This window comes from Humulus lupulus, chromosome 4 (genome assembly GCF_963169125.1).
Source record: "Humulus lupulus chromosome 4, drHumLupu1.1, whole genome shotgun sequence".
In the NCBI taxonomy this organism is placed as follows: Eukaryota; Viridiplantae; Streptophyta; class Magnoliopsida; order Rosales; family Cannabaceae; genus Humulus; species Humulus lupulus.
Window position 1 is genome coordinate 245,276,496 of NC_084796.1, and position 24,962 is coordinate 245,301,457.

At 32.2% G+C, this 24,962-nt stretch overlaps 4 protein-coding genes across 7 annotated transcripts; 3 read left to right on the top strand and 1 right to left on the bottom strand.

The window, feature by feature from the left end:
* The first annotated feature begins 1,798 nt into the window (after positions 1–1,798).
* Positions 1,799–10,058, top strand: LOC133831525 (probable glucuronosyltransferase Os01g0926700). 2 transcript variants are annotated; one of them, XM_062261869.1, is made up of 8 exons: positions 1,799–2,197; positions 2,765–2,911; positions 3,782–3,846; positions 4,401–4,470; positions 5,020–6,752; positions 7,168–7,234; positions 9,423–9,486; positions 9,813–10,058. In XM_062261869.1, the coding sequence occupies exons 1-5, from the start codon at positions 1,844–1,846 to the stop codon at positions 5,020–5,022; spliced, it is 639 nt and encodes a 212-aa protein (XP_062117853.1). In that variant the 5' UTR covers positions 1,799–1,843; the 3' UTR covers positions 5,023–6,752; positions 7,168–7,234; positions 9,423–9,486; positions 9,813–10,058. The 2 variants fall into 2 exon arrangements, with proteins under 2 accessions (XP_062117853.1, XP_062117852.1); XM_062261868.1 differs by having other exon boundaries at positions 4,401–6,752.
* Positions 4,541–6,621, bottom strand: LOC133831526 (alpha carbonic anhydrase 7-like). 2 transcript variants are annotated; one of them, XM_062261871.1, is made up of 3 exons: positions 6,502–6,621; positions 4,991–5,208; positions 4,541–4,669 (listed from the first exon to the last, which is right to left on the bottom strand). In XM_062261871.1, exons 1-3 carry the CDS (start codon positions 6,587–6,589, stop codon positions 4,664–4,666), a joined length of 312 nt encoding a protein of 103 aa, XP_062117855.1. In that variant the 5' UTR covers positions 6,590–6,621; the 3' UTR covers positions 4,541–4,663. The 2 variants fall into 2 exon arrangements, with proteins under 2 accessions (XP_062117855.1, XP_062117854.1); XM_062261870.1 differs by lacking the exon at positions 4,541–4,669 and having other exon boundaries at positions 4,910–5,208.
* LOC133831524 (probable glucuronosyltransferase Os02g0520750) lies at positions 7,168–15,497 on the top strand. Its single transcript, XM_062261867.1, has 10 exons — positions 7,168–7,234; positions 9,423–9,486; positions 11,201–11,603; positions 12,200–12,346; positions 12,504–12,568; positions 13,120–13,189; positions 13,655–13,873; positions 14,521–14,664; positions 14,742–14,877; positions 14,968–15,497. The coding sequence occupies exons 3-10, from the start codon at positions 11,238–11,240 to the stop codon at positions 15,195–15,197; spliced, it is 1,377 nt and encodes a 458-aa protein (XP_062117851.1). The 5' UTR covers positions 7,168–7,234; positions 9,423–9,486; positions 11,201–11,237; the 3' UTR covers positions 15,198–15,497.
* A 2,899-nt stretch (positions 15,498–18,396) lies between these two features.
* LOC133831527 (protein GET1) lies at positions 18,397–21,037 on the top strand. Of its 2 annotated transcripts, XM_062261872.1 has the most exons (7): positions 18,398–18,573; positions 18,692–18,771; positions 18,880–18,950; positions 19,575–19,645; positions 19,742–19,823; positions 20,120–20,169; positions 20,664–21,037. In XM_062261872.1, the coding sequence occupies exons 1-7, from the start codon at positions 18,454–18,456 to the stop codon at positions 20,733–20,735; spliced, it is 546 nt and encodes a 181-aa protein (XP_062117856.1). In that variant the 5' UTR covers positions 18,398–18,453; the 3' UTR covers positions 20,736–21,037. The 2 variants fall into 2 exon arrangements, with proteins under 2 accessions (XP_062117857.1, XP_062117856.1); XM_062261873.1 differs by lacking the exon at positions 20,120–20,169 and having other exon boundaries at positions 18,397–18,573.
* The last annotated feature ends 3,925 nt before the right edge of the window (positions 21,038–24,962 follow it).

The window sequence follows — 24,962 nt, forward strand, 5'->3', positions numbered from 1 at the left end:
ATTACCAAATCAGAACCTCTCATCACCCTCAAGAACTTGTCATCGATTTTAATGGTGTAACCCATCTCTGTCAAGACACCAATTGATATCAAGTTCCTTTTAAGATCTGGAACATACCTCACATTCTGAATCTTCTTCTTGGTTCCATCATGCAAACTGAAAACAACTGTTCCAATACCATGTATTAGGCATTCTTTGTTATCTCCCAGAAGCACAATTCCACCCTTCTTTTCCTCAAGATTACAGAACAGGTCTTTGTTAGGACACATGTGAAACGAACAACCTGAATCAAGTACCCATTCTGTCCAGAGTCTTGACTTGATGCCACCAACACATCTGCTGACTCATAGCCATCAGCAACTATATCAGCTTCTCATCTGCTATGGCTTTTGACATTGTCCTTCTTGAGTCTAGCCTTCAGAGCCATACACTCATCTCGAAAGTGGCCTTCTTTCTTGCAATAGAAGCACTTCTTGTTAGTTGCCCCCCTAGTTTCAGTTCTTGGACTCGACTTGTTCCTCTGAGTTCCTTTAGAGTTTCCTCTCGGCTTCTTGGTGTCCTGGTGCTGTGATTTCTTCTTGGCATAGAGACCTTCACCATTGTCTTCATCCTTGTCATCAACCTTCTTCTGAATTTCCTTTGAACTCAGAGCTGCTTTCACTTCGGACATAGTCAGGGTCTCCTTCTCATAGAGCATGGTGTCCACAAAATGCTCGTATGATCTTGGCAATGAACTGAGCAGAATAATTTCCAAATCCTCCTCCTCCTATTTCACCCCGATATTACAAAGATCTAGTATGATCTTATTAAAGTCATCTAAATGTCTTCTCAAGTCTTTGTTCTCCTCCATTCTCAAGGTATACATCTTTTTCTTCAGATAGAGCTTATTAGCCAATGATTTCTTCATGTAAATGGAACTCAGTTTGTTCCATAACCCGAGAGCCTTGTCTTCATCTGAGACTTCTCTCAGCACCTCATCTCCTAGGCTGAGCAGAATTGCACTATGTGCCTTGGTCACAATCTCCTTCAATCTCTTCTTGTCTTCCACGAGTTCTTCTAAAGCTTCTTCATCAATGGCTTCTGAGATCCCATTGTGCACCAACAAAGCTTTCATCTTGATCCTCCATAACCCGAAATCATTAGCTCCATTAAACTTCTCAATCTCAAATTTGGCAGCGGACATCTTCTTGAAACTTCTTGAGTCTTGCAGCTTGAATCTTGATTTTGACGAACCTGGCTCTGGTACCACTTGTTGTGATTGATTCAAGCTTGATCTTCAATACCTTCTGTGTTAGACTAAACAGAACTCCAAGAACAAAGCAGAACCGAATAACTAAAAACAATGAGTTGAGAGCTAATGAACTGAATTGAATGTTTTATTACTTGAGAGAAAATCTGAGAACCAATCTGTACAAGGCAATCGTAATACAGCTTATGAATCAAAGCAACTATTTATACATTTTGAGAAACTAACTGAAAACTAACATTTTGCACTAAATGACCAAAAATAACTAACATAACGAACTGGCTTTTATGAGACCTGGATCACAAATACAACACATTTAAAAACGATAATTGTCTTTGAAAACGACACTTTTATTGAAAAACGACACCTTCTCTTACAAACGACAAGATTATTTGAAAACGACAATTTTCTCTTCTTAAGCTTAAAAAAAGTTTAGATTGGACGAGCACTTCGGTAAAAAAAAATAAACAATTATTTTTATTATTAATTTATTTATTTTTAAAGAAAACGGCGTCGTTCTGATATGAGTTTCCATCTTCGTCTTGTTCATTTTCAATCAGAAACCAACTCAGCTGCGAGCTGTCTCTCACACTCCAAATGAGAAGCATGAGCAACAAAGGTCGGGCATTGGGCGCGCACCAACACTTCTCATGCACACGCACGCACCAGATCGGAGCTCTCCTCCTAGTGGTCTTCACCAAGCTCTTCGACCGTCCCCGCGCTTCTACCGCTACTAGCTTCTCGCCCGATCTCCTCCGTACATATGGCAGACCTCCGCTTCTCACCGACGGCGGAGATCTCTCATGGCCTCAGCGCGGCTACGGGCCTCACCTCGACCTCAAAATTTACGTCTACGATGAGGACGAGGTCGACGGCTTAAAGGCCCTCATGTATGGCCGCGATGGAAGAATCACGCCCAAGGATTGCTTGAAAGGCCAGTGGGGAACTCAGGTGTGATTCAATCTATCTGTTCTTTGTTTGATAATTTGATTCATGCGAAATTAGAGCGAAATGAATTGAAGTTGAAGAGTTTTGGATCTTTGATTACAGATTTTAGTGAAAGTTTTTTTATTACTGAGAAAATGCGCAGAAAAGAAGGAAGAGAGGGTTTACGTCTTTGGTAGCTGATTTTAGTGGAAATTGAAACTTAGGGTTTAATTAATTTTGAAGGTTAATTTGGTGTCAAAACAAATGAGGAGAGTGAATTTTAGATATTATGGAAAATTCAGCAGTAGCGTTTGGTTGCAGAGAAATGGTTAGGAAATTTTTTGGCATTTACAAATCAAAGCTAAGTAGCCTAAGTTTATTATCTTTTTGAAGGCTAAATTTAGTGTATGTGATTCTACGGTTCGTAGTATAAAGGTTCAGGACTTTTGCAGATACAAACGAAACTGTTAGAAAGATAAAAATATAATTGAAATTATAAAACTTTGGATTAGTAACTTTTCTTGGAACATATTTGGCTATGAATCCTCCACACCCAAGGGAAAAATTTGTTGATTTCTTGATTTTTTGTAGGTTAAAATACATAAGCTACTTTTGCAATCGAGATTTCGGACAAGGAAGAAGGAGGAAGCTGATCTGTTCTTTGTGCCAGCTTATGTGAAATGTGTTCGTATGATGGTCGGTCTTAAGGATAAAGAGATTACTGAGACTTATGTGAAGGTCAGTTCTTCAATTTGTTGCTTAAAATTTCTACATTGTTAAATTTTGTCACCGGCTTTGGTTCTTTGCAATGTCGTTTTATGTAGTTGTGTGATTAGTGGTGAAAAAATACACATTTATTAGTTTTAATAGTCAAAATAAATTAAGTTTTAATTAATATTTTTATAGAATTAATATGATTTATTTTATAAATGAAAATATTTGATTATGATTTAATTTATTGTTATTTTGTAGGAATTAATTGGTATTTTGGCATAAAGAAAAAGAAAGAATAAAGAAAGAGTTAAATCTGAAAAACAAAAGGGAATATGGCATTTTTGAAGTGAAGGAGCCAAATTTTTCAACCCAAGCCCAGCAACAAGCTCTCTCTTCTCTTTGCCCAGCTGCCACGTGTCATCGCCACAGCCCGCCACGCATCCCAGTAGCCATCTTTGACCCACCTTTGATTGACCCATGTTAGCCCTTTGCTTCATTTCAACGTGACCATCAGCCTTGACCCACATATATGCATATATGCATATTTCCTTCAGCATTTCAACGTGACCATTCCACAAAGGCCCAAATGCATATGAAAGCCCAACACTCCATGCACCCAAGGCACCCAATGACCCAGTCAAGGCCCAAGGCATTTTCTTCAGCCAAGGCTGCCTACGTGGCACTTTCTCATTGGTTGAAAATAGGTCAAAACCCTCTTGTGTCACCAGCCATGTTTTGTGGGTATTAGGCTTTGTAAATTGCCATTTTGAGCTTTATAGATTATGTTTTTGTGTTATTTTAGAAAAAGAGTATTTTGACTATACACAAAAATAACTAGGGTAATATTAATAATAAAAGGGCAAGCTAAACTCTTGTTATCATTTTTATTTGCAGGTCTTAAATCAGCTGCCTTATTTCAGGCTATCTGGTGGCCGTAATCACATATTTGTTTTTCCAAGGTACAAATAATTTATCTGGCTGCATAATTGTGCTCCTTCTTTGTTTTTTATTTGATAGTTCCTCTGGGAGATAGGATTTATGTCTAATAATCAGGATTTTCATGAAGTAATTTTGATTGGTAAGTGTACATTTTGCAAATCCATGTTTGTTATTATGATTGGATTGGATACTTGAATTGTGTCTTACACAATACAATAGGTGTTAAAGGATAGTAGAAGTAGTCCAAGGGCTGAAAATAATGGTTATAAATACTTGTGTTTGTTTACAAATTTGATTGGAAATGTGAATTTTTGCTTGCATGATTCTTTTATCAAATGAGTGTTAAAAAGGAAAAGAGAAATTGAAAGGCTAGTTGAGGAATTCAAATACTTCCAACAACACTGTAGTTAATCACTTTTCATAAATCAAAACAAATTAGAATACTCAATTTTATACAACATTTAGGAGCAAAATCAATTCAGGAGCCTATTTTTTTTATTTATATATATATATATGAATGATTTTGCAAATATTTCAGCTGGATACTTATGTTTTCTTTTTCACCCTTTTGCAGTGGTGCTGGAGCTCACTTATTTAAGTCTTGGGAGATATATATAAATCGATCCATAATTCTCACCCCTGAGGTACTGTATTATTAGAATAATTCTCACTTATTGTTACATTTAACTTAAATGGAATAATTCACTCAGTTGACTAAAACCCTCCTCAAGGCATTGTTAACTCTGGTAATATACTGCATGTGAGAGATGGCTATTACTAACACCTGTACCCACTGAGTAGGACTAATGTTGATTTGATGTCTAACACATATATGTACTATACCTGTAAATCAAGTTAAAAGCAAGTGAAGTTAAAGTTTTGTCATTACATTAGAGTAAGAGACTTTAAAACTCTTTTTTTTTTTAAAACTAGACTCCCCACCTAACCCTACAATATTTGGGGACTAGAAAATTATAGCAATTGTAACCTTAGATCTTGTGAGAGTAAACCACATGCCTGACCATTTGAGCTACAGTTCTTGGGTAAGTGACATTAAATTTTCTAATGTCTGGTTTTGCATATTCAAACTTTCTTTAAATATTCATATTTTGTTGCGCACACACACATATATATATAATAAAGACTTTTATAGCTGGAGCTTACTGTAATATCATGTCCCCTATTCCTGACAGTAGCTGGAGCTGGTCTGTAATCTCTTTTCAATTTCCCTAGATTGGGAAAAACTTGAACCCTTTGGTCAAGAAGATCAATGGGAGACTGTAATTTTCCCTTGTCACAAATCTTCCAATGTGGATCAATCTCACCCCACTTCTTAGGTCCTTTACCAGTTCCTTCAATGTAAGAAAATGGGCTCTCATCATCTGATACACCAATCTTATCCACAGTTAGATATGGAGAAATGGAGCAGTGACTACAACTCTTGAGTTTGTATTCATTAAACAAATAGATATCTTTTATATCAAAATGATTGAAAGAGAAAGACCCAAGTAAAAGGCATGGATATATTCCAATGATATAAGAAAGTGCAAATATATTATATTGATTAAAAAAAATGAAGCTATGAATCTTGTGCAAGAAAATAAAATAAAACATTAGGGAAACAGAATCTATACTTTTCAGACAAAAAGCAATGAAAATGATGCTACGCTAAGGAAACTAATTCATTAAAAAATACAAAAGCAAAGAATTAAACAAAAGACAGATTCTACACCTCTAATTAAGCAATAAACAGTTGACATAATCTATAGCAATTTACAACTTAAAAAGAAAAGAAGCTAATACTTTATTTTTTTCTCAAGCAATACAAAATCCAAAAGGACCCCCAATGGGACAACAAATGGTCAATATAAAACTTTGCTCGAACTAACATGTATGCCAACTGAACATGTTTTATAATAAACAAAATCATAATAGGATTATTTTAATCTGTTTTATATATTTACATGTGTGTATAAAGAGTAAGAGAGTTAACAGTCACTGAATGTAAAATAAATGAAGAAGATTACTGGTCTTATACCAAGAAACCAGCATTAGAAAATCATAAATAAATAAATAAGCTGTGGTCATCTTTGTCTATTGATTGACTCATAGTAAAAAGTTGACATGTTTAGTCTTCAAAACAAAAGAAAATATCTAGTATTGCCAACATGTTCAAACCAGAACATAATAGATCAGCAAATAAATATGGAATCTTTACATCTCTCTCTCTTTCTCTCTTTTTTCTTTGAAGCAGAGAAAAATTCATTAAAAAGGTCACAACGTAATACATCAAGGTTGAAATCTTTACATCTCATTGAATTGTTAATATAACCAACATTTCTGTAAAGTTTCAATTTGGATTGATATATGGTGATCTACACTGAACCAATTAGCATAAAACAGAAAGAAAAAAACATTAAAGTTTGAAAATTGACAAAAGGGAAAATGTGTTTGGACCCATCCAAGTATATGATTTCTATTTTCAGATCCCAAATGATAAAATAGGAGCCAAAACAACTCTTATAAAAAGAAACTAAAGAAAGAAAAACTACAAAAATGGAGAAAGAACAGTAAAGCTTCAAACTTTAACCACCATTGTGAGCAAAAATCATGAATGTATCTTGAAAAACTGCTGCACATGCATTTATAAGTGAGAAAAGAAAAGAAAAACTCACCAGTTTCAGACTCAAGAGCTCTGCAAATGATGAAACGGGGTTGAATGAAGAAAAGAGTAAAGAGAAAGAGGAAGCTGAAGAAGCCCATTTTGAAGCGTTTTAATGGGTTGCAGAAGGGTGTCGATATATATGTATACACATTGATACAGAGTCCTCTGTTCACGTATTTTCTTTACTCCAACAGCTGCGACTGTTCGGTGGTTTTTGCCACGCGCGAACAGTAAGCGCGTGATTCTTGTGGTCCATAACGGGTATTTATTACTATGTTTCGTTTTTAAGGTTTATTTGTTTGGCTTTACTACCAAAGATGTCCCTTGCAATTATCTCTTGAGGAAATTACGGAGCATATTTATTTGCCTAATTAATGATATAAATTCAAGTTACTTAGGGGTAAAATTGCTATGCTTCCAACAAAATTGGTACACGTCATCAATCTTTTTTTAACATCAATCTACCTGTTCGGTAACCTTTAAAAAAACAACTTTTTATTTTTTTAATTAAAAATATCAAAATATATTCAGGAAACACTTTCGGTAATACAATTGTGTTTTTTATTTTTTTAATTTAAAATCAAAATTAATTAAATTTTGAAAACATAATTTTGAAGCTTTTAAAAAAACTAAAACGTATTTTCATTTGGTTCTCTTCTTCCTCACCTTCCTCAAGCAACGCAACAGACCTAGTAATGGCGATTTCTTCCTCCAGCTTCCACTCTCCACTCTGATTTCTTCAGGTAAGATTATCAACTCATTCTCTTATCTCTATGATCTATTTCTCACTCTCTTTCTCTCCCTCTCTCGTGTCTCTAAGATCTATTTCTCACTCTCTAAGATCTATTTCTCATATTTCTGCTATTAATAATTATTTTTGTATGCTCTTTCTCTCTATCTCTTGTCAATTTGTAATGTGTCATTTATTTAATGCTAGAGTTTTGCATAAATTCTGGCGTTTTTCTTCTTTTTGAGTTCCACGTATTTGTTTTTTTAGGGTTCAATCTCTATAGTGTGAAAATTTTAGAATTTGAAAATGAACGAGGGAAAATTGCTGAAATCTTATAGCTTATGCCATTATTAGTACTGCAAACACTCAGATACTATTTGTTTATAGATTTTGGTATAAATGAGAAGGGTAGAGTAGCTAAAGATGTTGAGACAGAACAAATTATTATTGCAAATGCTACTAAACGTTGCTTGACTCAAATTAGTTCTGTTGTACAGATTATTATATATATATATATATATATGTTTGTATATAATGTATGCTATGGTTATGGAAATTTATTTGTATGAATGCATGGCATATTTGAACAAGCTAAGACAAAGATTTGACATTTTCTGTGTATATAAATAACATGTGGAGTAATGGGAGTTATAGGGAAAAAACAGAGTGCATTTCAAGTTTTGTTGCTTTAAGCCAAATTAGTTCTGTTGTACAGTTGTTATATATATATATATATGTTTGTATATAATGTATGCTATGGTTATGGAAATTTCTTTGTATGAATGCATGGCATATTTGAACAAGCTAAGACAAAGATTTGACATTTTTCTGTGTATATAAATAACATGGGGAGTAATGGGAGTTATAGGGAAAAAACAGAGTGCATTTCAAGTTTTGTTGCTTTAAGCCTGTGTTTTGAGAGCCAAAGAAAACTCCACTCCCTCTGTACTTGTATATTATTTTTTATACCAAAGTTTTGATCTCATTTTTCACAACATGTAGTGTAGAATAAACTTCTCATTTGAAAAAAAAAACCCTTTTGTTGACCAAATACCTGAAAGATTCATAGTGGTGACGAAGCAGGACTCATTCATTAATTCTTGTTGGGGAAGAACCCGGGAAACGCTGTAGCTAAGCTGCTCATCAAGTTGTTTTGCTCTTATATATTAAACGTTGTGCTTTTGTTTTCATTTATGAAGTTGACCTACAAAATCCTTGTTTTCATTTATGATTTTTGTTTGTAACAGAACAACATAGTTTCTCAGACTTGATGTGGTTCAGTTGTGTGTTGCTTGATACTTGGCTTTAAATCTTCTAGTTCTATATAATACTAGTGGTTGATGCACATACAAGTGCTGCAATTATAATTTAATTTATATAGATAAAAAAACTGTAATTGATGAAATCTAAATATTAAACATAGATAAATTTAAGATTTTAAGTTTATTTACTTACCAAATCCTTGTTTTCATTTATGGGTTTTTTTTGTAACCTGAACAATATAGTTTTCTAGTCTTCATGTGGTTCAATCGTGTGTAGCTTGATACTTGGGATTGAAATCTTTTAGTTCTATATAATATTTGTATATGATTATGCTTCATTTTATTGACAGTTGCATAAAAGTTGAATTATGGCCGACTTTCCTTCTAGGTGACGTTTTTTTTTTTTGTTCAATAGATCTTATCAATAACTGATAGTGAACATTCTTTTCAAGATTTTTCTAGAACAAGTTGAGGGTTTGGTTAAGTTATATATCTGTTATTTGAATGTGTTTTTAAAATGAATCATATTTGTAGCTTCTCATTTGTTTGTTGAATTTGTGTAAATTGAACATGTAGGAAACCAATACTTTTCTAGGCCCTATGTATTGTGGTCTATATACTACTTTATGGTACATATATTATATATTCACTTCATTGTTACTTTCATAGTTTAAATATGGATAAATTTGATTATTTGTTTTATCTTGCTAGATATTGTCCCTTCAATTTGGTGTATACATTTTTTTCTTTTCCAGCAACTATGTTATGATTGGATTTATCTATATATATATATATATATATATATATATTAGTTCAAAACTACCATGTCTTGAAAGTAAAACATTATTTGTGTATTGAAAACTATTAGCAACATATTTTATATGTGATATTAGAATGTTATGGGATTTAATTAACCAATTTATGTATTGATTGTTTCAGATTGATTGGCTTGGTGGATTGGTGGCTTTGAGTGTTTCAGACAGTTTGGCTTGGTGACTTTGAGGTATATTATTATAAATTATGTTGATTAAATCCCCACTAATCTGAAGGATTAATTATGATCCATTGTTTTGAGACCTTTTGTTTAGTTAATTTTGTTGTATATTTAGTATATGATTCATACTTTTGACTTTGATGAATATCTAGTTTGGCAATTTGTGTGTTTCATTCCTTAGGCTTTGAGTTGTATTTATCAATGTTATGGAGTTGTGTTTTTTTATCAGAGGCTTTGAGTTGTTTTTTTATTATTGTTCTTGAAATGGTTGTTTCTTCAGGAGTAGTCTTGTATTTGCATTTAGAATTCTTATTGAATCCTTAGGTCTTACCTAGATGGCAGGTGTTGATAATGAAGTTCTTATTATTGAGAATACCGATGAGGCTTCTGTTTAGATTCAAAAGCATGAAGAAATTTTCATTGAACTTATGGAAGAAAAAGTCTTAAAGGAAAATAAGAATACCACAACCTTCACCAAGCAATCTTGGAAATATGATCTTTATTTTACTATGTAAACTTTCTTGATTTTGTGTTATTTCGTGGATAGATATTAAGTTTTGAAATTTGAGATTATTTGAATATTATTAATATGATCTTTTTTTACTATAATTATATTATTTTTTATTTTAAAATAATAAATAGTGATCACAAAAAATATTTTTTATTTTTTAGTTTAGAAAATAAAAAAATAAAAAATATTTACCAAACATGTTTTATGTTTTTTATTTTTTATTTTTTATTTTTTATTTTTTTAAACAAAAAATAAAAATAAAAGTTACCAAACACATTTTTATTTTTATTTTAAAAAAAACAGAAAACAAAAATGGTTATCAAACGCATTTTATTTTTGAGTTTAAAAAATTTAAAATCAAAAATTTTACCAAACACAACCAAAAATTGTGATAAATTTAAAACAAAAAGTTAATAAATGACATGTAGAGCACAACTTGTGCTTCAATACAATTGAAGTAAAAATAAGTAAAAAATTTCTAAATTTAATGCTAATAATAAACAAAATACCAAAATTAATAATAAAATAAAAATAATAACAAAAAAATAAATAAAAAAAGAACATTTAATGACAACAATAAATAAAATATCAAAAAATATAATAAAATAATAAATAATAGCAAAAATAAAACAAAAAAGTAAATATTTGTTGATGATTTAAATTTAGATTAACTTTTAGTATGTATGAAATTTGAACAATTTTAGTATACTATTATATAAGTTTTTCTTTGAAATGTAATATATTTTAACAATGCATTATAATTTTTATCAATGCATCATAAACTTGCATCTGGAAATGCTCTAACCTACACAACAAATACCAATATATTCTATAATATATGAAAAGAAATTATAAAACATTTATGCAAACAAAAACTCCACTTATATCCAAATATAGAAACAGAAAATCATTAATAAATAAACCACCAAGAAAAACTAACTGACCCATAGAAATTAATACTATTCATTTAAAAACGATAATTGTCTTTGAAAACGACACTTTTATTGAAAAACGACACATTCTCTTACAAACGACAAGCTATTTGAAAACGACAATTTTCTCTTCTTTAAGCTTAAAAAAAGTTTAGATTGGACGAGCACTTCGGTAAAAAAAAAATAAACAATTATTATTATTAATAATTTATTTATTTTTCAAGAAAACGGCGTCGTTCTGATATGAGTTTCCATCTTCGTCTTCTTCATTTTCAATCAGAAACCGACTGAGCTGTGAGCTGTCTCTCACACTCCGAATGAGAAGCATGAGCAGCAAAGGTCGAGCATTGGGCGCGCACCAACACTTCTCATGCACACGCACGCACCAGATCGGAGCACTCCTCCTAGTGGTCTTCACCTTCTTCTTCACCAGGCTCTTCGACCGTCCCCGCGCTTCTACCGCTACTAGCATCTCGCCCGATCTCCTCCGTACATATGGCAGACCTCCGCTTCTCACCGACGGCGGAGATCTCTCATGGCCTCAGCGCGGCTACGGGCCTCACCTCGACCTCAAAATCTACGTCTACGATGAGGACGAGGTCGACGGCTTGAAGGCCCTCATGTATGGCCGCGATGGAAGAATCACGCCCAAGGATTGCTTGAAAGGCCAGTGGGGAACTCAGGTTTGATTCAATATATCTGTTCTCTGTTTGATAATTTGATTCATGTGAAATTAGAGCGAAATGAATTGAAGTTGTAGAGTTTTGGATCTTTGATTATAGATTTGAGTGGAAGTTGTTCGGTTACTGAGAAAATGCTCAGAAAAGAAGGAAGTGAGAGTTTAAATATTAAATAGCTGATTTTAGTGGAAACTGAAACTTAGGGTTTAATTGATTTTAAGGTTAATTTTGGGTCACAACAAATGAGGAGAGTGAATATTAGTATATTATGGAAAATTCAGCAATAGCGTTTGGTTGCAGAGAAATGGTAAGGGAAGTTTTCAAGAGAGAGTTCGATTCTTACATAATTTTGTCATTTACAAATTGAAGCTAAGTAGCCTGAGTTTATTATCTTTTTGAAGGCTAATTTAGTGTATGTGATTCTACGGTTCGTAGTATAGAGGTACAGGACTTTTGCAGATGCAACTGAAACTGTTAGAAAGATAAAAATATAATTGAAATTATAAAACTTTGGATTAGTAACTTTTCTTGGGACATATTTGGCTATGAATCCTCCACACCCAAGGGAACAATTTGTTGATTTCTTGATTTTTTTGTAGGTTAAAATACATAAGCTACTTTTGCAATCAAGATTTCGGACAAGGAAGAAGGAGGAAGCTGATCTGTTCTTTGTGCCAGCTTATGTGAAATGTGTTCGTATGATGGGCGGTCTTAAGGATAAAGAGATTACTGAGACTTATGTGAAGGTCAGTTCTTCAATTTGTTGCTTAAAATTTCTACATTGTTAAATTTTGTCACCGGCTTTGGTTCTTTGCAATGTCGTTTTATGTAGTTTTGTTTCTTAGTTTATTGAGAAAACTGCAAAAGGGCAAGCTAAACTCTTGTTATCATTTTTATTTGCAGGTCTTAAGTCAGCTGCCTTATTTCAGGCTATCTGGTGGCTGTAATCACATATTTGTTTTTCCAAGGTACAAATATTTTATCTGGCTGCATAATTGTACTCCTTTTTTGTTTTTTATTTGATAGTTTCTCTAGGAGATAGGATTTATGTCTAATAATCAGGATTTTCATGAAGTAATTTTGATTGGTAAGTGTACATTTTGCAAATCCATGTTTGTTCTTATGATTGGATTGGATACTTGAATTGTGTCTTACACAATACAATAGGTGTTAAAGGATAGTAGAAGTAGTCCAAGGGCTGAAAATAATGGTTATAAATACTTGTGTTTGTTTACGAGTTTGATTGGAAATGTGAATTTTTGCTTGCATGATTCTTTTATCAAATGAGTGTTAAAAAGGAAAAGAGAAATTGAAAGGCTAGTTGAGGAATTCAAATACTTCCAACAACACTGTAGTTAATCACTTTTCATAAATCAAAACAAATTAGAATACTCAATTTTATACAACATTTAGGAGCCAAATCAATTCAGGAGCCTATTTTTTAATTTATATATTTTTATGAATGATTTTGCAAATATTTCAGCTGGATACTTATGTTTTCTTTTTCACCCTTTTGCAGTGGTGCTGGAGCTCACTTATTTAAGTCTTGGGAGATATATATAAATCGATCCATAATTCTCACCCCTGAGGTACTGTATTATTAGAATAATTCTCACTTATTGTTACATTTAACTTGAATGGAATAATTCACTCAGTTGACTAAAACCCTCCTCAAGGCACTGTTAACTCTGGTAATATACTGCATGTGAGAGACGGTTATTACTAACACCTGTACCCACTGAGTAGGACTGATGTTGATTTGAGTCTAACACATATGTACTATACCTGTAAATTAAGTTAAAAGCAAGTGAAGTTAAAGTTTTAAGTAGTAGTACTTTTTTGTATGATGACATTACTTGTTCAGTTGGTAAATCTTTGCTGAGATTATCGTTTTAAATGGAAAGAAGAAAGAAAGGAGACCTAATATGAGAGAAAGTACTTCCATGGCTTCTGACTTATCAAACTCTGTCTACCGGCTAAGTAGAATTGTATCTCCATTTTCCTGCAAGAATTTAATTTGATGTATGACATTGTCAATTTATGTGATAGTGCAGGGGGATCGAACTGATAAGAAAGATACAAGTGCCTTTAATACTTGGAAAGATATAATCATTCCTGGTAACGTTGACGATTCAATGACTACAAATAAGGCTAGGGTTGTTCATCCATTGCCTCTATCAAAGCGGAAATACCTTGCAAATTATCTAGGTCGTGCGCAAGGAAAGGTTGGTCGTTTGAAGTTAATAGAGCTCTCAAAACAATTTCCAGACAAGGTACATATTCTTCTGAGACTTAGTTTGAATGAAATTTTCTTGGTTATGGAATTCATTGTCTTCAATTACAATGTTAAATGTGAAATTGTGAACTTAAGTTGAAAACTTAAGTTCCCTGTAGTCATAATCCTATCTTTTTTAATCTGCACTCTCAATTTTGCTTAAGATATCCTTTGTTTTTTACAAGCTGTTCTTTTTGCATGAATAATTGGAAGTTAATGTTACAGACATACATATATTTGCATTTCATACTATCTGAAATCATTTAAACAAAATGAATAAAAGATTGTGCTTGAACACCAATTTACAACTTCATATGGCCATATATTGAATCGCTTGGTGCTGAATTCTGAATTTCAAACTTTTACTATGTTATGTTCTGGCAAAAATGTTTGTCAAGTTTAGCAAGGATTTAGGTAACACATCCTCTATTATTTAGTAACTTCATTCTATTTCTAATTTTGCCAGATAAACTGTTCAGCATCAGATTTTAACTGATTACCATGTTTTTCCAATTTTTTTTTTTTTGGTTGGGAATTATCTGCTTCAATGATTGGATTGCAACTTTTCATTTATTTATTTTACTTCAAAAAAACATGTTTTCATTACTAGATGTCCCAAAACACCCTTATTGATGTTATGAACAGTTGGAATCTCCAGAGTTGAAGTTTAGTGGCCCAGAAAAACTAGGAAGAGCAGAATATTTCGAGCACCTCCGCAATGCCAAGTTCTGCCTTGCTCCACGTGGGGAATCGTCCTGGACTCTTCGCTTTTACGAGTCATTTTTTGTGGTCGGCTCTCTTTCTCTCTCCCACCCACAAAATAGGATGAGCCAAGCTCATGAAACTGACATGTTTATGATGTTCAGGAATGTGTCCCAGTGATATTATCAGATCAAATAGAATTGCCGTTTCAAAATGTAATCGACTACAGCCAAATATCAATCAAATGGCCATCGAACCGAATAGGGCCAGAGCTCTTGGAGTACCTGGAGTCAATTCCAGGTCACATCCTACACTCCAACACACTCGCAGCTCAATTTTCTTCTCTATTCTTTTCTTGTATGTAATTTTTTAGTTTATGGGTTGGTGCAGATGAAGATATAGAGAGTATACTGAGCCGTGGTAGAAAAGTCAAGTGTTTGTGGGTTTATGCTCCAGAATCGTCTCCATGTTCAGCCATGCAAGCAATTTTGTGGGAACTTCAAAGGAAAATCAGGCAGTTTCATCACTCAGCTGAAACGTTTTGGCTGCACAATGGAACTTTTACAAATAGGGATTTGGTCAAATTTTCTGATTGGAAACCTCCCTTGCCTTTGCCTTAAATCTCATTTCACGTGGTACCTCTATTATTTCAACTGCATATTTTTGTAGTTCATATGTTATTAATTTGTTTTTTTCATTATCTTTAGTTGCATCAAGATCTTTTCTCTTCCTGCAATGATTTGTAGTTTCTAAGTGGGCGATATATTAATGGTTTTCAACCCCTGTTTAAAAAAAAATACTTGTTTTTTATAAATAAAATCAAGTATAAAAAATGACAAAAAGACTCGAAGGTAAAACTTGTATCGGTATAAAACATTAATGAAATTGCCATAGTAAAAAGTGTGGATAAATTTGCTATCCGTTATGTTTTATTTAAGTTTTATCAAATAGTTACTAATAGGTTTCTATAATAGCTTTTAAGGTTCTTGTAAAATAAATTATACTTTTCGGTAAATCATGGAATTTAGGTTTGAATTATTATTAATTATTGGTTAATCAATTATAAAGTAACAAAATTATAGCATAAACTGAGCCATTTAAATCTTCTCTGGTGTCGATAAAAAATTAATAGAACTGTAACTAAAAAGCTACTTTTACAGGATAACGAACTCATTGAAAAATGGGGATGATATATATGGAATGAACAGTTGGATTTTGTGCATCTTTAAATGCTGTTCCAATCCTACCACCTCCAGCTATGAAGTGGTCAGGTTGGTCGGAAAATACAATCAAAGTCATGAATCTGACGACTTTGACCGGCGCATGAGCCACCATATGATAGCTTTTGGCAAAAAGCTCGTTAGAGGATGGGCTTTTATGGTGGCTAGCGAGTGTATTATTTTAGTGAGTGGTGGTCAACATCTAGGTTTGATGTAAACGACATGGAAAAAATAGTGGAAAAAAATCTATTATTATTAAAAACCCAATATGGAGAAGTCTAATAATTCTATATAAAACTTTGAGCTGGTATTTTTATAAGCGCCTTTATAATTCTTAAAATCTCCAAATGAAATTATATTCAATCTATAAGAGTTTTTTCTATCACCATCTATCCTTACAAAATTTAACCATGTTATGAGTTCAATGAACATCATCCGTAGGGATACGAAATCAAAGCGTCATGAAATGAGGCCCCACTAAACTCAAACATTGTTAAATTAACAACGAAGATCGAATATTTAATATAAATAAGCTCATTATTTTAATTTTCCTTTCACTATTTTATTCTTTGAAAATTACTAACATAGTCAACAAGTAATAAAGTGATAAGAATAAGTATCGTCTCCACAGAGATTAAATTAGCAAATAATCGTGCAAAAATCAATACTAAAAAACTTGGATAAAGCCATCACTATGCAAAAATATGGGGATTATACTTTTGCTAATTTGTATGGGAAAATTTATCAAAGAAAAAAAACAAACTATAGGAAACATAATTACAAACTAACTAAATATGGAAGCTAAATTTAAAACTAAAACACATCAGCCAACACATGGGTACTATTGTAAAATTAGCATTTCGCCATTCTCTCTCTCAAACCCCAGCCACACAAACCCCTTCTCTTCAAAACCAAGCCGCACCATCCCCTCCAGCTCCAACGACCCCAATCGTGACCCCATCCAGCATTGGCGACCCTCCGTTCGAGACCCTAGCTCCGCCCGAGCCCCACCATCCGAACCCAGGTGTGAATTTGCACCTCCTCTGTGGCGTAACTCTGAGCCCATCCCCACGATAACTCACACCTAGACGTGAACCACCCTCCTCATCTCCATCTCCATCTCCGTCGTCGATCTTAAGATCCATCGCCACCCCTCTACAACCTGACCCCGAACCCAACACTCCAAGCCGAGAACCAAGAACTCGAAAGCTACCCAGGCGAGTCCTAGCCGCGACTGCCAACCATTTTCAGATTTTTTTTTTTTTTTCAGATTTGATTTTTTTTTCTATTTTCGAGGTGATGCAAGGAGGTGGTCGGAATGGAGGGTCGGCAATGAGAGGTAGGCGGCGGCTAGGGTTCTTGATGGGGGAAGAGAAGAAGATGGGAGAGAGAGAGAAATGGAGTAGATCTATTTTTTATTTTTTTGTATCTCCAAGTTCGTGGTAATTGATTATCTTCCCGTTCATTGTGTGTATATTTCTAGGAGTAACTGGTTACCTTCCCATTCTTTGTGTGTATATTTTTTGGGGTAACAAGTTACCTTCACGTTCTGATGTGTGTATATTTTTGGGTTCTTTATGGTAACTGGTTACCTATGTTACTAAAATCATAGTTACTTCTTTTTCATTTTTTAATGAAGTGTTTTTCCTCTTTTTCCTTCAAATTTTATGTTTCTTTTCATATTTAATATGAGTAACCCGTCACCCCTCTTGTGGTAACTGATTACCCCTCTTACGACAGAATGATATTCCTCTTAGGGTAACTAGTTACCCCTCCTGGAACATGTTATTTAACCTAGCTTTAGAATTTTTTTTACATAACTGTCAAATATCAATCAAGTAACTGGTTACCTTACCTAGAATTTGAAAAAAGAAACATACAATCTAAAAAAAACAAATGTTTATAAATAATAAATAATAAATAAACACAATTTATATTAAAAAATACAAAACAACCAAAGAACAATTTAATATAAAATTAGTTATATAAAAATAATATAAAAAAAACAAATAAGCTAAAAAAAATAATAATCAAATTACAAACATACATTTCCAAATTAATAAAACTTGATAAAGAGTAAAAGTATGGCATAAACTAACTTTTATACAAAAATATAGAAAAATAAACCCATAAAAGTGAAAATTCTTAAAAAAAAAGCCATAGATTAATTTTTTTTTTAAAAAAAAACCATTTTTTGCACACTACTACAATTCTCATATAAAATTTAATTTCCTCTTATATTTATTTGAGATATTAAGAGACTATGAGAGTATATGGAATTGAGAAATTTGAAAAAAAAAAAAAAATCTAAGTGTGAGAGTTTGAAACAATTAAACTATTCATAAAAGGATAATTTGGGAATTTTACTATAAAAAGAGGTATTTGTAAGGAAAAATAAAAAAGTGGGCAATTTTATGAGTGATGTGAAAAAAGGGGCATTTGTGGCCATTTCTGGAAAGAGCCCTAGACTAAGCCCGTGTTTGAGGCCCAAACGAAGCCCACGTTGGATCCAATTAATTGCATAACGGAATTGGACCGATTCAGCAAAGACTAACTACCCGACCCGGTCCTGGTTTTAACGACCGATGAACAAGCCTAGTAAAGTTAACCAAAGCTTAATTCTCATTCGCATCCGAGATACGAAAGAGGAAAAGCCATGGCAGACTCATCAGAAGAAGCTCTCGAGGTTCGCCGGGGTTCGGTGGCTGCAACCCTAATCTTCACCATCGTAATTGCTTTCCAGTTCATTTCCAGGTGGCTCGAACACTTGAAGAAGGTAACAATGTCAATTCGGTTTCTTCTCATTCGACACATTGATTCGTTTGATCGTTTCGTGTTCTCTTTGAAATATTCAAAACTTGATTCGATGGTGAAATGGGATTGATTTTTCTCAGAAAGGATCGAAGACTGCGACGGAGGTCCAGCTACGTGAGGAGATAAAGAAGCTTATGAAGGAAGCCAGTAGTTTGTCGCAGTGAGTTTTTTTTTGTGTTTTCAAAGGGTGTGTTTGTGAGTTTGATTGTTGAATTAATGGAGTTATGAATTTGAATTCGTGTTCTCTTGTGTTGTTGATTGTGGATAGACCATCTACGTTTGCACAGGCTGCCAAGCTTAGAAGAATGGCCGTTGCAAAGGAGAAAGAGCTTATGAATTGTGAGTTTCGTTCTATAGTTGCAGCCATTGATTTAGCTTACGTTTTTTGAAATACATTGCGATGTATCTTTTTCATGATGTCTTTTAGTGATGAAATTTTTAATACTTAGAAGGTTGCAATTCAAGATGTTATGAGATTTAGTGGTCTTACAATCGCTTAGATTTTTATTCTAGTTGTTAGGAATGGTGTAATTAAGCTTAAGAAGGATCTGGGTATAATTGTATGTCTATCCATTTGTAATGACTTGAATATAATGACATTAATTCAAAACAATTGTGATTTCTCTTGACTCCCCATCTTCTCATTTGCTTTATTTTAGTTTTCATTGTGTTTATATATTTTTTTTGTTGAGAATGATTCCAATCACATGATTGATGATTTGAAAGATATTTGTACACCAAAATAGTCTCTCGCTAGAATTTCATGCTTTCCAAGATTTTAAGGTTCAATCGAACTCGGATAAAAATATTTATAGATATATCTGTGTATGTATATGTTTCCTTTTTTGGTGCAACTATTAGCATAGACTTTAGTTATACTCTCTGACTTTATTTTGTTTCTACTATCATAATGGTATCTGGATCAAACTATTCATGCTCCTTAACACCTCATCTGTTGTTTAGATCAAGAATCACATAAAAACGAGCTGAAAGTATCTTGTGAATTGTATCTGAAAGTCTTCTTCGCGGTAAAGGTAATTTTGACAATATTAAGACACTTTTCAAAGTTTACTTGCTTCTTTTGTCTACACTAATGTCCCTATTAATTCATTGCATTTCCCCCATTGTAGGTCTTAACTTATCTTGTGCTGGTATGCTGGTTTTGGAGGGTCCCTGTGGCCACCATATCTGAGCAGCTTGTCCAACCCTTTGGTAAAGCATTTTATGTCTTCAGTCTTCATCTTAAAATCTGAAGTGCTCTTGTTTTATCTTCAATATCTATTTTTTGTATGATAACATTAGCTTTTAAATTGACTTAGTGATCTGTTTACTACCCTGCAATTTGGAAAATATACGTAGGTCGCTAAGCAAGAGTTTAGATATATTGTACTAATAAAAATATAAAAGATTGGCAGACAGAGTAAAACAGAATCAGCAGATTAATCTCTAAAAAAGAAATAACAAATTTTTGAACAAGTGATGATGCTATATGCTCCATGTCTTTGCAGGCAAGGTGTTATCATGGAAGGGTGGAGGAATTTTGAATGACAATGTCATGGTAATAAGTTAGAATTCTGTTTATGAACTTTCATTTTGGCCTATCTAAACATATGAAACCCTTGGTTTTATATATAAAATCATCTTTAATACTTGGATTAGCATTTGGGAAAAGCTGGGGAAAAAAATCTAACCTTTGGTTTATAGATTTATTTGTTACTTTTCTGTATTGTGTTACTGTTCCTTACTAATTTAATAACCATACGCCAAGTTCTAGACTTTTTTTTTTTTTTTTCAAAAAACAAAAAGAAAAGAAAAAAGTATCCCTTAATCCTGTTTTGGATTTGAAGCCCAGATAACACACTCTCCCAATGACTACTTGAGTTAGCTTAAAATGGCAATTTCTAAACTATTAACTATATAAATATCTTTACATTATATCGATAAGATATATTTATGGGCAAATGAACTCGCACTACTCACACATTCAGTCACCTATATCTGTTTATCCTTTGTGCATTTACTTAACAACTAATCTTCTTATGCATTTTGCAGGTAGGAATCATACCCTGGTTAATATTATCTACAAGGGTTAGCAAATTCATTTGTAGACTTTTCAAATTTTAGGATTCAAGTGATTAATATAATATGCCTAATTAGAAGCATAATTTGTTTTTTTTTATTACAAATTAGGGAGTTTTGCTGCTGAGTTTTTGTCTATTGCTTCATATGATTTCTTGGATTGTATGTATGTGTAAAGTAGCTTTTCGGTAAAGCTTGATAGAAAAATGTTGAATGCTATGATTGGGTATTTTTCATGGCCATTCATTTTTTTTAGGTCTTGTGTTATCTTTCTTAAAATAGAACATAACATCGAAAGCATTTTGTAACGAAAACGCAAGTTCGCTAAAATTGTTCTATTCTGTCAACTATTCAGTTTAAATTATTTATTATATTTAGGCGAATACCGTCACCTATTATTACTAAGAAATGGAAAGAAACCTTATAAACAAACCTTTTAAACGAAAGAAATCGATGTGAAAATAGAAACAACTTCAGTAACTTATGGGATTACATAGGATATTGTTTTTAACTAATTTATTATATAGGTATTAAAATGGTATAATCCCCAATTTACCAAACCATATTTTTTTTCTTTCTTGCTGTATTGTGTTTATAAATGTAAATTTCCCATTTTAAAAAGTTTTATTGATGATTATGAATTAGAGTGTTGCTATTTGGCACCGTAAGGTGCCCAACACCATTTAAGGTGGCATCCTATGGTTGGTTAGTGATACTTCATAATACTTATTAAATTCAAATGAGTAGGATCCAATATTGAATTGCACCAATATCGGTATGCTACCTTCTTGTGGTGTTGGGCACCAGTGGTGCCCCTTAGCATTTCTCTATTAATTAAGTGTTCGAAAATGCTATTTATTATCAGTATTTATGTATATATGAGATTATTGTGGTATTTTTGCATAATAATTTCACAAACTTAGTTTTAGAAGTTATAGTGATTTATTGTGTTTTAGGCCCAACATAGCCCAAGGTCATCTAGTAGGCAACCCAAGTCCACTGACTAAGTCAACTTTAATTATAAATTATTATCAATATACATGATACTTGGATATTTGAAGATTTTCAAGGAGGAAAAGTAAAATAGATTGAGGTAATTTAAATTGATTTTGTTGATATTTTTTTGCATTTATATCTCTACTCCAGTTTTGAATTGACATGATTATGTGCCATTGGAAAAAGATTTCAAAATGATATAAGGTATAATGGGGATATAAGTTAGGACAATTTCAAAATATGTGATTTGAATTTCAATAAGATGTTTTGAATGCCTAATCAATTGACAAGTAGCGAGCATCTAGAGAGTAATTTTAGCAACTGTTGGCCTATAAATAGATCCTTACGCAATTCTTCCTTCCAAGATAAACATAAATGTTCTATATAACACCTTAAAGTATCTAATACTATATGATGTGACACTTTATGTATAGATAATAATTCTCAACCTACCTCATTACATTAAAATAAGTAAAGCGAATTTTGAATTCAACTACACATAAAGTTTTATGTCATCTCATGTGATGTTAAATTGTCATATAACATTAGTCTTGTTACAATAATAATATGCTAAAGTATTATTTTCAGCATAATCAATATCAACCCATTATTTTTGTTGTCACATGAATGTCCTTAGATGAACTACATGAAAAACTATTCAACAACGACAAAAACTCAGTTCATCATATCTTCCAAACCTCTTCAATTCTAACGATATTTATTTTGGATAACAACAATAATTCCACCTTGATATCTTTCTTGCTTTCTTTTTCAGGGGCCTACTAGTTATTTGACAACCTATAGGGACAAACATCCTTCTTCAACACCATTTTTGGTCACTACTAAATACTATAATGGTGTGATGTGCACTAACATGCATATTGTCTCTACATGTCATCTATTTTGTCAATAGTGTAACAATTTCCACATTCTAGTAATCAATGACAACTCCTCCCTTCGAGTCCTCGACAATTTCGAGCTTACGTGGCAACCACCGACACTTTCACCAATTCAACTTGAAAAATACTAAAGAGTTCAAAAGTGTTATTAAACCCGAGATAAGTAATGCTAATAGTACTCCTAATTTACACACAAAATATACACTCTTTCGAAGTTCAAATCTCATCATTTATTAAGTTTTCACCTACCTTATCCTATAACAAGCAGAGTTAACAAGTGATGCGAAAGGTTGAAAACATTATCAATTATTTCGAAAGAAAAGATGTGTCATTATAAATATATGTATATCATGCTTAGTTGATTTATTAGCACATAATTATTGGTGCCACTTGGCTTGACCTAAGGACTCCATGGATGATACATTCACATTTGTTTCTTAACATCAAATCATGTCATCAATAAAAGATAATATTGTGATTGAAGATGACACCAATTTTCCTATCTCCCCATTTCCACATATCTTTCTATCTTTTCTCAACCCTTTTCATTATGTAAAGTTTTTCTTTTATTAGTACGATTAAAAATGATCATATTTATAACTTGCATTATATATGTAGATAGATAGATAGATATTTCAATCATTTAGATTGTCATGTCCAATGCTTTCAACAATTATATATCACTACACAATGACAATACAAAACCCAATAATTCAACATGTTTAGGAAGAAAAAGACGTTTTAATAATAGTAAACATTATTAGTACGAGGCTCTGTAATCCATGTTAATCAAACAATAAATAAAAAATTCCACCCCACAACACACATATATATATACTTGCATACATATACACCTTATGAGATAAATTTCACCAAAAAATCAAAAACAAAAAGCAAATAAATGATGGTGAACATGAAGAAGAAGAAGAAAAACTAGATATGGGAATCTGATCAGCTTCCAAATTCCAATAAAAAAGAAAAGAAAAGAAAAGAACTCTCATCATAAAATTCATTATTTATAAAAAATATATATATAAAAAGTAATTCCCAATAATAATGGCATATATATAAATATAAGAGATGATTTTCAATAGATTTTTGAGTAGAGCAATTTAGTTGGTAGTAGTCTCTTGTCATTAATCAATAACAATATCATAGATATGAAAGGTGACTTGAATAAGTAGTCCATATATGGAGAAGGTACACGTGGCTTGAACCCAAGTGTTGATTAGATACTTGGTTTTTGGACCCATCACCCTTGTTGTGGCTTTGTGGAAGTTTGGATTCACAACCGCACGCCTTATCTCAAGCCTTAATTATAGTAGGGCCATAGTTAATGTCATTTCCTTTTTTGAAAAAAAAATATTTATTAATATTAGAGAGATTATTAGAAAAATAAACTCTAGAGTAATTTTTAAAAATATTATTGTTCGATTATTCAAATTGTATCGACTCGATATTGAATTACACTAAGACAGCACTGATAACTAAATTATTGACTTAGCAATATTTCTTTTATGTTATAATAACTTGAAAAGTAAATACTAAGTGAACCCTAGGCAAGCACATTAAACCCTCTCCACCCAATTGAGGTAGGTCTTAATTATACCACCTACACCTACCAAAGATCAATTCAAAGGCATTATCAATGAAAGTAGGAGAGACAGAATCCCTTAAAATCACCAAAACTTAATTTTTTTGAATTATCTAAACATATATGCTTCAAATATGTTATCTTATCTTATTTAATAGGATAATCATTGCTTAAATAGTAGTTCTTTCTTTTCATATGAAGAAATGCTAATGATATTTAAAATTAATATAAAATTGTAACCAACATATACTATTTAACTTCACATGCATGCTAAATTAAAAAAGAAAATGGAAAGAATAATAATATTGCGACATGGTAACTTTTTTTAATTATATGTTTAAGTGGGAATATATGAGTGATTAATAAAAGTGTTATATTAAATAAAAAAAAGTGTGTCTAATATCACTCAATTAGAAACATTAGTAATATACTTTTTACTTACAAAATATAAGTTGTAAAAATAATGTCATCACAGCATGAATTTTTTTTTATGATGAGTTAAAATATGATACATCATATCACATAACATTGGATTTTTATTTAAGCCAAATATAATTAGTTGTAGTTTCTTTCTCATTAACATATTAATTTATTAAATCTCATGCCTATCGTAATCAATAGTCAGTACTGTAGTATTTTATAGGATTTAATTTTAATTATTTCCTTTACTTTTTTTTTTTTTTTTTGAATTTCTTGAACCGACATATAATGTGCAAAACATCCAATTTTTTCTCTTTGTAAAAAACATGCTGCATGTCTTTGGGAAATGCATTTTAAAAAGTC

Coding starts and splice junctions, on each gene's coding strand:
- LOC133831525 (XM_062261868.1), top strand. CDS start 1,844: ATGAGAAGCATGAGCAACAAAGGTCGGGCATTGGGCGCGCACCAACAC. Junction 2,198..2,764: donor AAGGCCAGTGGGGAACTCAG/GTGTGATTCAAT, acceptor GATTTTTTGTAG/GTTAAAATACATAAGCTACT. Junction 2,912..3,781: donor TTACTGAGACTTATGTGAAG/GTCAGTTCTTCA, acceptor TTTTATTTGCAG/GTCTTAAATCAGCTGCCTTA.
- LOC133831526 (XM_062261870.1), bottom strand. CDS start 6,589: ATGGGCTTCTTCAGCTTCCTCTTTCTCTTTACTCTTTTCTTCATTCAA. Junction 5,209..6,501: donor AGCTCTTGAGTCTGAAACTG/GTGAGTTTTTCT, acceptor TTGGTGTATCAG/ATGATGAGAGCCCATTTTCT.
- LOC133831524 (XM_062261867.1), top strand. CDS start 11,238: ATGAGAAGCATGAGCAGCAAAGGTCGAGCATTGGGCGCGCACCAACAC. Junction 13,874..14,520: donor CAAAACAATTTCCAGACAAG/GTACATATTCTT, acceptor TGTTATGAACAG/TTGGAATCTCCAGAGTTGAA. Junction 14,665..14,741: donor TTTACGAGTCATTTTTTGTG/GTCGGCTCTCTT, acceptor TATGATGTTCAG/GAATGTGTCCCAGTGATATT.
- LOC133831527 (XM_062261872.1), top strand. CDS start 18,454: ATGGCAGACTCATCAGAAGAAGCTCTCGAGGTTCGCCGGGGTTCGGTG. Junction 18,574..18,691: donor GGCTCGAACACTTGAAGAAG/GTAACAATGTCA, acceptor GATTTTTCTCAG/AAAGGATCGAAGACTGCGAC. Junction 20,170..20,663: donor TTTTGAATGACAATGTCATG/GTAATAAGTTAG, acceptor TGCATTTTGCAG/GTAGGAATCATACCCTGGTT.